A 16,453-nucleotide genomic window follows, 5' to 3' on the forward strand; every position below is an offset into this window, starting at 1 on the left:
GATTTAGGTGTCAGCCTTAGGCATGCTGGAGCTGGTTTTTTTTCCCTTCCCCTAAAGACTCAAACCTAAAAGAACATTTGTCAAAGACTGTGAAAATAAGAAACTCAAGAACTCTTCCAGAGTCAGAATGCCACACAGAGAGCTTCTGAATTAGTTTTTTTTTTTTCCTGAAAACTGATCTTACAGTTTTATTAGGAAAGGCTCACATGCAAATATAACTAGTAATTTAAAAATTTCTGTACAATAGTCAGGGCACTAGTAGCTGCTGGCTGACATGAGGTACTGAAACTTTTGCAGAAATGGCTCATGGCATGATGTTCAAGAATTGTCTTAGGACATTTGCATATATACAGTCAATTTGAGCCTATTTATGTCACTCCCTACTAAGTAACACAAGGAGATTTCTGCAATGTATTGCCCCTCTGAAGTCACTTTACATCAGGGGAATTGAAACAACCAGCAAGGAAACTTTCCTTTCTGCATTAAATAAGAGAGAAGATTTTGATTATATATTTATACTGCTAAATGAGGGGGGAAAAAAAATAGCAGCTGCGTGCAGCTGAAACACTGACCTCTCAGTAACTGACACTGTTTAACTGTAAGGCTACTCTCCAGATGCATTTGGACTGCTCTGAGGAGACGATTCCAGGAAGTCCCTAGAGAGTGGGCTAGTCCTAAGCACCAGCTGGTCTTGAAGGATTGAATCTAAGTCCACCAATTTAGCAGAACAGGCAAAGTCAATTATCAACCCTCTGTGCTTTTGTGACTACCAACCCCTTCAACTTGTTTCCTTGCCAATTTAAGGGTCCTGAGCTTTCCTGAAAATAGTGTAAAGAAAGTTGTTTGGAGTTGGACAAAACATTTAAAATTCTTTAATTTTCTGACATATTCATAGTTCACATTACATTTTAAAATAACAGTGAAATGCTGCAAGAAAAGCTGAGAAATTGTCCTGGCACTGAGGGTCATGTCACACCTATTTATCTTATCAGTTTAATTCTCCAGGCCTGCAGTCCCAACACTTCACAGCTACTAACTGAGAAGTAATATGCATACTCCTTTTTTGTAATATCACTTTTATAAGCCATTCATTTTTTAAAGTCTGGCTCCCTTGTTGGAATGTTTAATAGTATAAATAATCAGGCAACCTGGTGGCACAGTCCAATGGGACGTGTTTTTCAGCTGGTGTGAAAAGATATCAAATGGAAAAAAAAACCCAAAATAAAACCTAAACAAAAGAAATAACAAAAAGTCACTGCAGCTGTTTTTTTTTTTTTTTTAAATTTAAAAAAAACCCAAAAGAAAACCTAAACAAAAGAAATAACAAAAAGTCCCTGCAGCTGTTTTTTTTTTTTTTTAAATTTTAAAAAACCCCACCTTGATACTCTGGTTCTAGGATATCCCCTAATTTTTGCTGTTCCCCACCCTGTTGCAGCCCTTTTTTAAAAGGGAAAACTCTGCATATTTCCAACTAGCACAGACACATTTTCCAACAAAAACTCCTGTCAACAGCCAAGACTCTTGATATTCTGTCCTTAACCCTGTACCATTACATCGTGGCCCTGCCTGTGGAGATTGCCATGGTTCCCTGCTGTCATAGAACGCTTAGTACCCTTTCATGACACCAGAGATTTTCTCCTAGAGAAGCCAGACATAATCCCTCTTTTAGATGGCTCCCTATGGCTCCACAGGCCATCCAAGAGTCATAGAATGGCTTGCATTGGAAGTGACCTTAAAGACCATCTACTTCAAACCAGCCTACCATGGGCAGAGACACTTTCCACTAGATCAGGTTGCCCAGAGCCCCCTCCAACCTGGCCTTGAACGCTTCCAGGGATGAGGCACCCATGAATTTCCTGGGCAACCTGTTCCAGTGTCTCTCCATCCTCATAGTAAAGAATTTCTTCCTAGTATTGCTACTCTCTTTTAGTTTTAAAGCCATTCCCCCTTTTCCTATCATTACACACCCTTGTAAAAAGTCCCTCTCCAGCTCTTTTGTCAGCCCCTTTAGGTACTAGAAGGTGCTAAAAGGTGTCCCTGTACCTTCTCTTCTCCAGGCTGAACTGCCACAACTCTCTCAGCCTGTCTTCATGGGAGACGTGCTCCAGCCCTCTGATGCAGCTCCAGGATGTGATGTCTGTACTTCTACCAAAGGAGTGGAAACTTATGATTGCTCTCCAATACAAACTGCTGTCCTGATTAGCCCTTCTGTACTTGCACAAGAGCCATTGGCTTTCCTTAGCCATCTGTGTTACACCGATTCCTGATATACCTTTGGGGCTATGCACAGTTGTGGATAACTTTAAAGCAGTTCAGCTTCTTAACACCCTCTTGCACTCCTACGCAAGTGCCTTGCTGCTATGCTGAAGCTCTTCTGCAAGCATTAGTACTGCCTGCTCCTAGCAATAGTAAAATATTAAACTCATGGTTTTCCTTATGATGATACCAAACAAGAAATGGCCTTAATTGATCAATCACCAAGGACAGTGGGCCTTTCTGGCTGGCACTCTCCCGTAAATGCTCTCATCAGCCTTTCTATACAGCAGTCACCATTTGCTTATCTTTCAGAGTCGTTTTGCAGGACTCAGCCCTAGGAGATGAAAACATTGCCTGGCTGTGCCAGGAGTGCCAGTTACACCTTGAGTCCTCATGGCTGTCCCCAGATGACCACCTTGTTGCACCTCAGCTTCTCCTCACTTTGCTGGTGTGACTCAGCTGGTGGCTCATTCTGGCAAGGGGGTGTGATTGCATCAGTAAAACAAGCTTGGTTTGCCCCAAATTTTCTCTATGTCCACAGCAATACTTCAGCACTTGTCCAATTTGTTTGGTCCATAACATCAGATGAAGGGTCAAAACCGAAGATGCAGCACACCTAGATAGATGGGTTTCCTTTGTGAATTTGCAAGTGGATTTTATGCAGATGTCCAAACAATGTAACCACAAATACACTTATTTAATCATAAACTTTTTCTCAGGATGGGTAGAGGTCTGTCCATGTAGAAATGCTGATGCTGCTACTGTCACTAAGAAACTTTTCAGACAATGCATCATTTTGGAATACTCATTGTACCACAGTGACAGGGAGACTCATTTCCCAGGACTGGTTGTCCAGAGGATCTGTCAAGCCCTAGGAACCCAAGGGCATTTACACTTTGAAGCGGCTGAAAGGAAGAAATCTGTTTAAGAATTATACTGGCCACTTTGTGAATAAACTAGCCTAAAAGGGACAAATGCTTTCCATTTGGCCCTAATATACATCAAGATCACTGTGAATAAAAACACACACTATGTCCACGGGAAATTGCAACAGGTAAGCCCATAAGGTTACTGCATAGCTCACCTAATCCACCACATAGATCCAAGCTACAGGTGAGCTCTAATAGTGGCAAGACTATTCACTCACAGGTTGAAAAAAATATCTTTCCAGAACTTGCCTCTGAATGTACTACCATTGTGGACCACAGACCTGAGTCTACACCAAAGTGACACACACGACTCAAGATCAAGAGCATCAGATCCATAAACACGCTCTGCCCTCAAACAGTTGAAAATTTTTGTATCTTTGAATAAACTATTAAAATGCCTTTCTTCAGTTGGCCTACCATTATGCTAAAGACTTAAATATTTCAAAATGCTGGGTGTGTTCCAATATCCCTCTTCACTCTAGTGAAGATGTCATCATGCTTCCCATAGCATGTAATTTGTCAGTAAAACAACCCATCTGGAAAACCCTGAAGGCAGAGATTCCTTGTCCAAGATCACAGATGGGAACTGATCCAAATAGAGATATGCATGAAGCTCCAACTCCTGCCTATCACCTGGGATTAGTTGAACCCGGGAACACTTGTTATTTAAAAGCAAATGCAACATGCCACATGGGATAGAGTAATTCTCAAAACTGCAGGACATGACAGGATATTGCTTCTATATGTTTCTACAGTGTTTTTAACAAAAAGGAAGGTATTGTACCTTCCATACATAGATGACAATGCAACAGTATAATTTCAGAAAAAAATCTCAGGAAATTATTGTGAAGTTTATTTCTTCACTTCTTTCTCCTTCCAGCATTCTCTGTGGAACCAAATCCACTGCAGTATTTACCTGTCAAATAGAAAAGTTACAATTGCTTATATTATTTTGAATCATGCTAATTTGAGCTTTTAGTTTCAGACTTTATGTTTTGAGGAACATCTGAGGTATTTAAAAATAATTGAGGAAAATACCAAAATAGAGGAAAGTACTGCAAGTAATCTACTCTGTATGTACTTGCAATCTATCCAAGCATAAAAAATTACCACAGACACTTGGTCTGTTAAATATCTTTAACTTGGCTGTAGCATCTGCATACTATAACTAACACTATAAATAACTATGATCAATCCTGTCTGTACACAATTTGAAGAACTGAACATGCCATCAAAGGGCAAAAATAAAGCATTACACTCACCACAGTCTTTGGGGTTAATTATGGGTTAGGTGTCCAATACAAGTTCAAACTCAACAGAAAAAGCCTACAGTCTTCTTTGCGCTAAAGAGGCCATGAGTTCTATGGTTCAGTTTCTGACCTTGCTTGCTTACCTCTCTTCAACACGTTGCTCACTTCTAGGAGTTCTTGCTCAAAGGCTTGTGTAGGGTTTCAAGGAGCAACGCAGGATCCTCAGTTGAAAACCTCTGAGGATACAGGAAAGGGTGCTGAGGTTCCTGAGAAGAAAGTTCCATTCTTTTTAGCAACATCTAGCAGGAGGGAGTTAATTGCTACTTGAGTGTGTTTCATCTGAAGTTATCTGCAGTGATTATTTTATGTTCCTAAAAATAAAGTCTCTTGCAAAAGAAAAAAGCTTCTTCCTATCTTTTGGGAAGACAGAACTCTTAGAATCAGCTCTTCCATCAGACTATTAGTACCTGAGGTGAAAACCTAAAATCACACTTTGACATCTTCCAGATTTTAAAAAAGTCTTTTTTAGTAACTGATAGGTATTGAATAATTGCAGTCATAAAAAGGAGATTTTTCTCATCACTAAATGCATGTCTGAGAACGTAACAATGTGACTGTATTTTACTATTAATTCACCATAAATACCAACATAAAAATTCCAGACTACTTTTTTATTTAAAAAGCTTTTATAAATAGTCTTCTGTAAAATATCTCATTTTAGTCTCTTATATAAATATCTCATACTTTTACCTCATCCAAGGTAAGACTCTTTTAGATATTTAATATAATTTGCTCAGCTATATCTCTTGGTAAGATATTAATTAATTTTAAGCATGTCACAAGGCAAGTATTTAATTTTATCACTATGCAGCTCTGCCTGCTATTTGAATGCGATTCTTTGTTCTTTTTTCAATCTTACTGTTTCCTCAACTTTTTATTCTTTTTACTTTCATATGTATTTTGAAGGCATTGTGTTCAAGACAGTGTGTTCAGACTATGTTCAGTAAGAACTTACCTACACTTAGTGCTTATTTTGAAGTTGGATGTTCCTAATTGGAATGAAACGGCTTTCTTCTTTGGAAGATTTCACACAGCTTTCTGTTAAAAAACAAAACAAAACAAAACAAACAAAAACAAAAAACAAAAACAAAACAAAAGAACAAAAAAACCCAAAAAAACCCCCAAAAAAACAAAAACAAAAAACAAAAAAACAAAAAAAAAAAAAAAAAAAAAACCCCAACCAAACAAACAAACAAAAAATCCGAGAAAATCCAGAAGAAATTAGTTAAGAAACAGAACAACAAAATTATGTCAAATTGTGCAACAGTATCAAATTGTGGATTAACTGGACATTGTGTCAGCTGGCACAAGCAGAACACAGGAAAAACCACAAAACTGTGGAAGAAATGCAAAGAATATATTTATCTTTGTTACCTTACCAACAAGGGGATCTACCCTGAACCTATGATAGTAATTGACACTTGCAAAGCAAGAAGAGCAAAAATAATTTTAGCCTAATCCAAATATTATAGTACCAAAATATACTGAATGTCTTTTATATCCTGAAATCTGGCCAAGTTATTGTAACTCAAACTGTGCTTCTGTAAAAACAAAATTCACTTTACTTTTTGTCATTGAAGTTAATTTACATGGTAAACACGTTACTAATTTCCTGCCTCAAACTTTGAAAAAAGCCAAATTCTGTGCTCATGTACTAAAATATACAGTCTTCTGTATTTTAAATTATTCTATTTGTCCTTTACTGAAAATATACCCACTATTTAATAAATTTTTTTCCTCCAGCAGCAATATAATCTGTTTCACAGGCATGAAATCAAATGCAGCTAAAATAAAATGTCTTCATTTTTTCTCTTAAGTTTACACATTGCAATGAAACCTCAAAAAAAATTCTTTATCTATTACTTGTGCCATAAGCAAGGAAGTTTCTACATGTTTTCTATTCGAATGGCAGCTTCCTTGCGGTTTTCAAATGTTTATGGCCTTTGTTCAAATGTGTAGGTAGCAAAATCATCAGAAAAACACATTCTTTTTACATATGCCCTTTTATTCCCTTTACAGAAAAGAATTTAACACTGTCAATTTCTCTATTTATTAACTGTGGTGAATCTGCTTCTTTCTGAAAATTTAAAATTACTCATGTGATAACCCTAGATGATAGCAAAAAGCTAGGAATATCAGATGACTGAAATGAAAGAAGGGACATATGATACCATAGGATATACAAAACCACTGCAAGATTCTCAGGGTATTCTTTTACAGATGGTTAAGTACAGATGGTTAAGTTTTCCCTTAGACAGAAATTTATAATACAGATCATATAGTATTTTTGAATAAATTCAGCACACTTGTTGGATGAACAGTAAGCAAACATACGATAAAAATCAACAGAGTGGGTATAGCCATGTCAGGGTAATTTCCCATAAAAGAGCGGAAAAGTTTTACCAATACTTTACAGTTCTATAATAAACGTTTTCCTTTCCTGTCTAAAAGCTACTGATACTAATTTCCTACTGGTGTATGAAAACACTTAGAAATGAAGGTAACTGTTCAAATGCAACTGGAATCAGATATATGCAAAGCTCTGGGATGTCTAAGTAAGGACGTGTGCTGGGAGGGAAATTCCTGCAGCTTACATGTAGTGATACTGAAACTGCTTTGTAACTATGGTGGATTAGATTTCAGACATGGACATAGGCACCTAGCAATGTTTACAAACCTGCTTCACCTCCAGCTGCTACTTGAGAAAGTTTTCAGTATGACCTATGTAATATTTGCATGTTTTTAGTACTGGGGGATATGAAAAATAACGTAAGCCTGATTCCTAGAGACACCAACAATTTGAATAGAAGTACTGACACACACAGCATACTAATGTAGAATGATGTATATGTGGGCTGGGGAGGGGGAGTGAAAAAGCAAGCCTTTAACTTGCTTTCCTGTAAACACCTTCAAAGAATGCACATTGTTTTAAACAGAAAAATAATTGAGAAAGTGAGGATATGATAGACACCTTCCATTACTCTATCCTGTTTTGTATGAGGTCACTGCAATGGAATCTGTTTTGAGTCATAGAGTTTGTACTGTTAGATCAAAAAAAGAGGGCGAAAAGTGTTTTGAGCAAGGAAAAGTAAGCTTGTTTGGCACAATATTTTGGACTTTACAAAGCATATGCGTTAACCACTCCCTCTATTCTTGTTGAATTTAAACAAAGTCTAGAGAGGAAGGCAAGGGAAAATAAACAGCAACATGATACTGAGTTTTATTTTGGTGCTTGTGATTTCATAGCACGTTACTCACAAAAAAATAATCTACAAAACATCTTAATAATTCACTCTCAGGAAAAGCATGAAGACACAGCCATCTTTCTCCAAGTTTGAAAACCATGGCAAATCTGCAAAGGCATTTAGAATGCATAATTCAAAGGTATCTCTCAGGTTTCCCATTTTTAAGGTCAGGGTTTCTGAATTTTGAGGAAACACTAATCTGACTTAGAAAGGCTTTATTTAAAATGAGTTTTTTCCTTCACAAGCAAGTCATCACTGCTCTCCAGCCAGCAGTCTTGGTAGGATATTACATCCCTTAACAACCAACTAGCTAGCAACAGAATGCTACTTAATAGATGTGAAAATAAAACAAATGATTGAAAGTGTTTATGCAGTTGTTTTACACACTCTGATGCTCACTTGTATCTCTGAAGGCATTAGGGCATTGAACTTCTAGGCAATTACAGGTCTGGAAAGCTTTGCAGAAACCTCCTTCTTAAAGATTTTAACATTAGTTTAGCTACTAGGAGGGTTCTGGGGGTTAACACCCGCTGCTTTCCCTTCCTTAGCAGCCTGTGCACTGTTTGGGGAGAGCAGCAGGGCACAGGCCGCACTGAGAGAGAAATGGCACCCAGCATCCCCAATGAGCACCCAGGAGGCCCAAGCCCCCGCGGCCTGGACGGTGCTAAAGGGAGCTGCCACTGATCATCCCGCGCCGAAGGGCAGGGGCAGGCGCAGGGGCACGGCACAGGGGCACGGCAGCCCGCCGCCATGCCACTGCCCCGTACCCACACAGCGCCGTGCCCTCCGATAAAATGGCGGCCTCCTTCCTCCCCTCCCCTGCCAACATGGAGGGTCGCGCGCCCATTGGCGTTCGCTGCCCGCCGCCGCCGCGCGATAGGCTGAGGCGCCGGCTTCCTCCGGCCGTGCTTTGCACGGTCTGACCCCGAGTGAGGAACTACATTACCCAGGATACCCCGCAATTAGGGGCGTTGCTCCGAGCCGTTACTTTTCTTGCGCATCGCGGCTCTGTCTCCTCCCAGGCGGGAGGGACGGGGCGTGGTCTCGCGAGAGTCCGCGCGGGCCAGCGGAGCGGGCGCAGGGTGCGCTGAGACCGTTGTCGTGGGCCCATGGCGGCCGCGGAGGCGGCGGCCGCGCCCGACCCCAGCGGGCTCTCCCCGAAGGAGGAAGGGGAGCTGGAGGATGGCGAGATCAGCGACGATGACAACAACGGCTTCGGGCCCTATGGCGGCGGCTCCGAGCGTGCTGGCGGCCTCGGTAGCGGCGGTAGCAGCAGCAGCAGTAGCAGGCCGTACTCGAGGCGCCGGCCGCCCCCCGGGCTCCACGGGAGCGGCTCCATGTCCTCCCCTGGGCGGCCCTTCCCGCGCTCGCGGCACCAGCCTCCTCCCGACACGGGACACGTGCACGGCCACGGCGGGTACCGGCCTAAGGACTCATTCCGCTCCCACCCGCCGGCGCCGCGGATGCCGCCGGGCTCGCACTCCGACACGGGCCCCCGGCTCTCCTTCTGGGAGCGCAGCCACAACGCCCTGGATCGGTTCCGCTTCCGAGGCCGGCCCTACCGGGGAGGTGGGCGCTGGGGCCGGAGCCGAGGCTGCAGCGATCGGCCGGGCAACCCTCCGGGAAGACCGCCCGGAGGGGGAGGCGGCGCCGGGTTCAGTAGCAGCCAGGGCTGGAGGGAGCCCTCGCCTCGAAAATGTATCCTTGAGTCGTCCGCGGGGCGGGGGGCCCGGGCTGCTGCGGTGGGCCTGGGTGTGGCCGTGCCGCGCTGCGTGGCCGAAAGCCGTGGGGAGGGACGCGTTTCCCTCCCGCTCTGGCAGTGGGATTCCCGCAGAGGTAGCGGAGAGGGAGGCTCCCAAGCTAATCCTGGGGCTTGGTCGGGACAGCCGGCCCTGCTTAAGGAGAGGCTGCTGGGAAGTCGGATTACTGCCGTCGCCTGGCTTACGGCTTGGCCGATCCGTCGGGTGCAGGGAAAAAGGAAAAGCATAGCCTGAAAGGAAGCTTTTGTCGGTTGGATTCCGGGCGGCTGCGTTTCTAGCCCCAAGTGCGAATATTGTCAAGTGGGGTCAGTCTTTGGTGCGGCAGTTTTAATATGTGTAATTAGTGTCACAACTGTGAAGCTAAAATCCTAGCCTTGTTAATTTACTGTATTGGGAAGGATCTACTATTTTTTTTTTCATTTTCACTTTCATCCCTTCAGAGGCTATTACAGCTAGGTTTAGCTGTAGTTAGTTTTAGCTAAGCTGGGGTGGATCTGCACGCACAAACTGTAGTTTGTATAGGCATTCAGATGAAAGCTGTACCCACCATTTTTTGTAGGATGTTCTCCACTGATTGCTCTTAAGAGTTTAGGTGACTCATTACAAGAGTTCTGATATTTGGCCTTTTTAGGAGCCGGAATTGTGAAAGTGGTGGGAAAAGCTTCCCTAATTTTTCTTGTTTGCTGTGAGAAGTAACGTAAAGAACTGATGCTGAGTGTAGCTTGAGGAGACACTAATCTGACTTGGAAAGTCAGATTTAGCTTGGGGCAGCCTGGTTACTTGACATAACTGCATTGTTGCCTAACTGCAAATGTAGATGAGTGTAAAAAGCAGTGAGCAAGAGAGATGGTGGTTAAATCCTGTTGTCCAGAATTTTACAGTGTTCTATTGTCCTTCATATCAATAGTCAAAGGATGTGTTTTTGCTAGAACCACTTGCGTGGGTTGATTTTTTTTGGTCTCTTGGATCTTCTATTATTTATGTCATTAGTATTTCTTAATTTGTTTAAATGTAGATGGAATATGTAAATTAGCAAGATGCTTATATTTAGTCTTCAGTTACAGCATTATTGAAGGCTTCATTGGAGCCTTTCATTCAAGGGTTTTATCTTGAGAGGCAGCAAGTGAAGATGGAATTTGCCCAAGGTTTCACAGTAAGACAATTCTAATGCTGAAAATAGTTTTCAAGTCTCTTTGCAATGTTGCCCTGAGTACCTGAAAGTGGTTGCTTTCTGTGTAAGGAGTCATTTGCTGGGCAGATGTGGAGATAGTCCTGAACAGAACTTGCAATGTTTCTTAATGAGATTGATGCACTCTTCTTCTCTCTTTTAATTAAAAGAGCATTCAGAACGACTAATTCCATTTTCAAACCAAGAGTAGAAAATGAGGATGTTGAGAGTGTTCTTATTCCTGGCACTTAAGATTTATGCATCTGTTGAAACATGGTAGATGGAGGATGTTCTATTACTCTTGCTCTTTAGTAAGTGAACATTCAGTTGTTTATGGATCATGTAATTAAGGAAGGTCCATGATTTTCCCTCAATATGAGTTACTTTCTGTTTTTTTTTAACATCCTTGCTGCCAAATACAGGCAACATTAGAGAATTAATAAATACTAAGGTACCTCCATGTTGCTAACATTAATGGAGTGCCAGTGTAGTTCATTAGCATGTGACTGCAGAGGAGACTTCAGTATCGACTGGTACAGGGAGGCTTGTGGCCTGGAATGGTATCTGAAGTTCCCCCTGGAAAAGAAAATGTTTTAAGTGTCTTGAGTCCTAATCTTGGCTTCTTCTTAGTAGCCTGTACAGTGCTGTGTTTTGGGTCTAGTGTGAGAATAATGTTGGTAACACACTGGTGTTTTAGTTGTTGCTGAGAAGTGCCTACACTAAGTTATGGACTTCCAGCATCCCATGCTCTGCCAGTGAGGAGGTGGACAAGAAGCTGTGTGCAAAACTGAGACCCAAACTTGGCCAAAGTGGTTGCATACCACAGAATGTCATGCCCAGTGTATAAACTGTGGGGACCTGGCTGAGAGCCACTGATTGCTGCTTGGGACTGGTCATCTCTCAGGTGGTAGTGAGCAATTGTATTGTGTATCACCCTCCTTCCTTGGGCATTATTCCACTCTCTTTTTGTTATCTCCTTTTTCATTATTATTATTGTTTTACTTGATTTACTTGTTATTAAACTGTTGTTTTTTCAGCCCGCGTTCCCTCAACCCACATTACCTTTTTCCAAGTTCTTTCCCCATCCCACCATGGGAGGGAGGAGTGAGAGTATGGGGTAATAAGTTGCTGACCAGGGGTTAACCTTGACAGTTTGGTGAGACAGGGATTGTTTACTTGATTTATCCTTGGAACTTGTGTTTTGCACCACGTTTTGTAGGAATATATTTGTAAGTGGAGTAAGGGACGTTCCTTAAGGTAGAACAGTTAAAGAATTCCAGTTACATTTTTTGATATGTTAACTTTTATTACGCTTTTCTCTTTCATTTCTTGGCAACTTGAAGCTGTTATATAGTAATTCTCCAGGAATTCTTGCATAGAGAATTGTGGAATTTGAATCTGAAATACAGAACCATTATGGAACTTGCTGTTTCCGTTGAATTCGGAGCTTTTCACAGTGTACATTTCTCTTCAGTTTTAACTCGCAATTTCTTCTTTTTGGTTCTTGGATGAAGTTTCTCTTGAGTTGGTTGAAGCACAGTTATTTTAATATGTACATGCTTGTCTGCCTTTCACAGCACTTCATGGAGTCTTGCATTCTATGCGTAGAAGCACTAAAAAAAAAGTTTCTGCATGTGTGAACTGCAGAATTTCTGCTGGGAGTTTCTAGCAATTGCATTATCCTGAGCACAAAAAACATCTGGGAACTGTCTTGTTGTTCATCTCCAGATGATTTTGGAACCTATTTAAGTATTCCAATAGGAAATAGCAGTTAGGCTTATTAGTTTCAAAATTCCTTGTGACTTACTAAATTACGAATGTAGCTGGCTCTTTGGAAGTAGATATGTGTTGGAAGGGAATTTAGCAGATATGCTTATTGCATAATTTGGTGTTATACTGCATACAGCTTTTAGCATTTCAAACATATTTATAGACTGTTTGATTGCTTTTTGGATTTTATGTCGTTTATCTTTGCTGGTTTCTGCTTTTTGTGCTGACACTTGAGAAAGCACTGTATAGCAAAACATTTCCTGGCATTACGGAAGTAGCTTTTGTGGGATACTTACAGAGATTGTTCATACTAATGTTAGAACTTAACATAGCAAAACATCCAAGTAGTCGATGCTTGTTGTGAGCAGAAGACAAATATGTTGTCCTTTGGAGTCTGCATTCAGAGGACACCTATTTTAGCTTCTGGTTTTACTCTGTTTATTGTTTTAAGAGATGATGTTGTTGAAAAAGTATTTTGTGTAACTGGGTGTGTGAGTCAGCTGTTATCACAGTTGGGTTGATACTGCGAGTCAAATGAGTAAAACCTGACTTGGTATCCTGAGATTTCCCCTTGAGCATGATTGTTTTACATGATCATTTTCGAGGATCAGGTTAAGGTAAGGGGAGTTGATAGTGACTTAATAGTGACAACTTTTGTTCTGGGCAGAGGTGCCTAGGAATATTTCCACTGTTTGCCTTGAACATTCATAGGTAAACTTTTCTGAGTAATTAGTAATTTCCAGTTGTCTTCAGCATTTCTGAATGTTTTGATTGCAAGTCTTTGTTACTTTTTTTTATTCCCTTCAGTTGTTCATTGATTCTTCTGTGCCTCAGCTCATTTGCTGAACTGCATTTACTGCAGTGTGTAATTGTGCTATGGCCAGACTTAGTATTGGCTAGATGTGGCATTTTATGAAAGTCTAAAATGAGTAAAAAAGAATTTAACCTGTCTTTTTCAGAATGTCAGATGCCAAGTCAGTACTGGAGGTACGATTTCTGGAAGTTTGACTTTCCATGAGAACCATCTCAGCATTATAGCTGTTGTTTCCAGGAGGGTGGTGTGAGTAGGAGATGAGACTTCTCAGCAATTCATTACCTTCTTGTCATAAGTAGGATATTTGAAATAGTTGGTTTGAGAAAATGTTTGTCAATATGTAAAACAGCTGCAGCTTTTGTATGCTGTTTGTATTTATTCAGGATATTTTTCAAAGTAGCCTTAAGGTAAAATATATGAGAATGGTCACATTTGTCTTAATTGGTCTTCAGTGGTAATATCGTTACTGTTTTATGATGATACAAGTTCTTGTCTTTAATTTCTTGACCTGTAATTCAGCTAAAACTTTTGGAAGGTCCCCATCTAGAAAGCAGAACCACTCTTCTAAAAATGAAAGCTCTGTGGAAGAAAGTTTTGAGGATCTGCTCTTGAAGTATAAGCAGATACAACTAGAACTTGAACACATTAATAAAGATGAAAGACTGGCTTTGAGCAACAGGGAAGAAAATGAAAAACAAGATGATGAAAAAACGGTGGACACTGAGGACCAAAAAACTGTAGAAAATGACAGTATTAAAACGGACTCTGTAAAAGAAGGACCTCCTGAGGAGAAAAATCCGGTTATGGGCTTTCAGGCATTTGAACTGAAACCTCTCAGACAAAAACTGCCTACTCCAGCTGAGAGGAGCAGATTGAAAAAAGGCAAAGAAGGAATGAAGCAGTCCTCACAAAAATCTGAAGCAACAGAATCTGGCCAAGGTAAAGAAATACTTGTAAAGTTATTTTAGCTTATGAACTTCTATTTGCTTGCTATTGATGCCTTGTGAGGCTACCTAGAACAGAGGCTAGACAGTGTTAAAGGAATAAAGTAGGTATTTATTAAAAAGACCTTCAAAGGATACATTTCAGGCAGTACAAGAGCCTGGCTGTGGCTCCACCTAAAATGGACGCTTGGTCCCAAGTGTTTACAATTTTATTTTTGGTCCATTTACAAATTGGGGTTAGTTGTCCAATTACAGCTTCAGGTTTTGAAGTCCAGTCCTCCCAGATTGCTCTCCTCAATTTGCTGCTGTTTACACTTCTTGGGCCTGAAGCTGCAACAGTGTACTTGGTTCTCAGGCTGGAAAAGGATTGTTTTGTCTAACTAAACTGTGAAGAGAACTTGCTAACACTTTATATGAAGTTCACAGTTGCACACTAAGGCAGTACAGAAACTGAAAAATATGAAAGCTAAAACTTAAGGCATCACTATTACCTATTGTATTTATTAGGTGTTGGGGAAAACGTTACTGTAATTAAAATGTTAAAAGTTACAAGTTAAAGATTTAATGTACTTCTGTGGTTTTTAATTCATTGAATTAGGTAAACATGTTTGGAAGCATGCTTTTGCTTCGGATTTGTATTTTAAACAATGTATTTTCTTAGACTGATTGTTTGGCAGAAAGCATGAGGACAAGACTTGAAGGTTTTAATTGCTGTTCACAGCAGAAATCATTGACTTTCTACTGAAAGTTTTGCTTTTGCCTTGTTCTTTTCTATAGAAGCAAAATGTGGAGTTTTTTTAGCTGAAAAGAGAACATTTAGAGACCCATTTTTCTGCATTCCACCTTTATGTGTTTTCTTAAGTGTAAGATCAGGATTATGGAGTATTCTGAGTTGGAAGGCAAGGATTATCAAGTCTGACTCTTAAAAGTTAATGTCCCATCCAGAGATCAAGCCCACAACCATGGTGTTAACACCATAAGATATTTCACAAGAATTACTTTGATCATTGTTGATATTCACAAATAGTCAAGAAATCATAGACCAGTAATGGAAAGGATTTGTAGACAAAGTGAAGCCAAAGGGTAGAATACTGATTGTCTTGTCCAAGATAGTTCTGGGCTGCTGACTAAAAAGGGTAATTGCTGAGATGCATTTGCCAGTTACTGAAAAACAAGTGACCATGTCCACCTGGCCTGTACTAACAGCACTTGAGCTTACTTCTAAGTCTGCAGCAAAATAAGGCAGCTGACTTAAGCTTCCTACTCTTAAGGCTGCATGTTGTTCTGGTAAGTGATTGCTGTGGTTGAGGGTGGTGCTTGAGGCTATGTCATCTGGTGTTCGCTAATTTGCCAGTGTGTGTAAACTATCAATTTGAGTGGGAAGAGACAAAGTAGTTAATGGATTGAATAAGAATGCAGGTGACTAATTGGCAGGAATATGAACCAAGGTAGGACTGGAGCACTGAAAGAGTGATTTATGTGTGACTTCAGAACAAGACAGATCTTGTAAAGAAAACAAAAGAGTAAACAGATAATTAGTAGTCAAACCACTTCATTCTAGGTAATTTCTCACTCTTGTGTGTTTCCCATTAATAATAGACCTTTTTTTCATGTTCTTTAAGAGGTCATACAGGTTTTATTGACAGATACGTAGAAAACTAATTTTGGTAATAAAAACTAGTAGTCTGTAGGAGGAGAACACAGGCTATTTAAAAAGCAAAATAGTCTCAAAAGTCCAGTTTCCAAACTTAAAAGCATTGAAGTTGATAGTACAGTTGATATGATAGTGAAAAATAAATGCTGTAATATGCATATTAAAAGCATTTAATTTTTGCATGATACTCAAATCTATGATATATGAATGATCTGAAAGCAGACAGACTATGTATGAGTGAATGTTTATGACAATGTAAAGCAGGCTTCCAGAGAAAATTCAGCTAATTGGAGTTATTGCAGATGCATGTGTATTAAGTGAATATGTACTACCTTAATCTCTTTAGTGCCACAATACCTGCTGTATGTATTGGGAAATCAGCAAAATTTGATTTTCACATTTTATTTATTTTTAAATAGTGTGCTAGATGTTTCTCCAGGCTTGTAAAAGTTGAGGAAATTGTCTTAAAACTTAGGAAAGTTTTAGTCTCTCATATTAATTCTCTGTGGTCCAGGTGCTTTGGCAGGCTTGACAGTGTTCCCTACTTTACTTCCCATGTTGTGCATTAGCCTGTTGTGTCCGTGTTGTCCTGTTCTGGTTTGA

The 16,453-nt window shown here is 40.4% G+C and overlaps 1 protein-coding gene and 1 long non-coding RNA gene across 6 annotated transcripts in view; one reads left to right on the forward strand and one right to left on the reverse strand.

The window, feature by feature from the left end:
- Positions 1–3,925: 3,925 nt before the first annotated feature.
- On the reverse strand, positions 3,926–8,787 carry LOC121339436. The gene is made up of 4 exons (XR_005953182.1): positions 8,687–8,787; positions 5,451–5,533; positions 4,579–4,701; positions 3,926–4,101 (listed from the first exon to the last, which is right to left on the reverse strand). It is a non-coding gene; the product is annotated as an uncharacterized LOC121339436 (long non-coding RNA).
- ZFC3H1 (zinc finger C3H1-type containing) overlaps positions 8,744–16,453 on the forward strand; it is a 41,816-nt gene continuing 34,106 nt past the window's right edge. For all 5 annotated transcript variants that reach the window (XM_041411197.1, XM_041411201.1, XM_041411198.1 and 2 more), the window contains exons 1-2: positions 8,744–9,438; positions 13,772–14,191. In XM_041411197.1, the coding sequence (XP_041267131.1) occupies positions 8,850–9,438; positions 13,772–14,191 (1,009 nt within the window). In that variant the 5' untranslated portion in view covers positions 8,744–8,849. The remainder of the gene's footprint in view (positions 9,439–13,771; positions 14,192–16,453) is intronic.

Source organism: Onychostruthus taczanowskii, unplaced genomic scaffold, assembly GCF_017590055.1.
Source record: "Onychostruthus taczanowskii isolate IOZ18803 unplaced genomic scaffold, ASM1759005v1 scaffold35, whole genome shotgun sequence".
NCBI classification, from domain to species: domain Eukaryota; kingdom Metazoa; phylum Chordata; class Aves; order Passeriformes; family Passeridae; genus Onychostruthus; species Onychostruthus taczanowskii.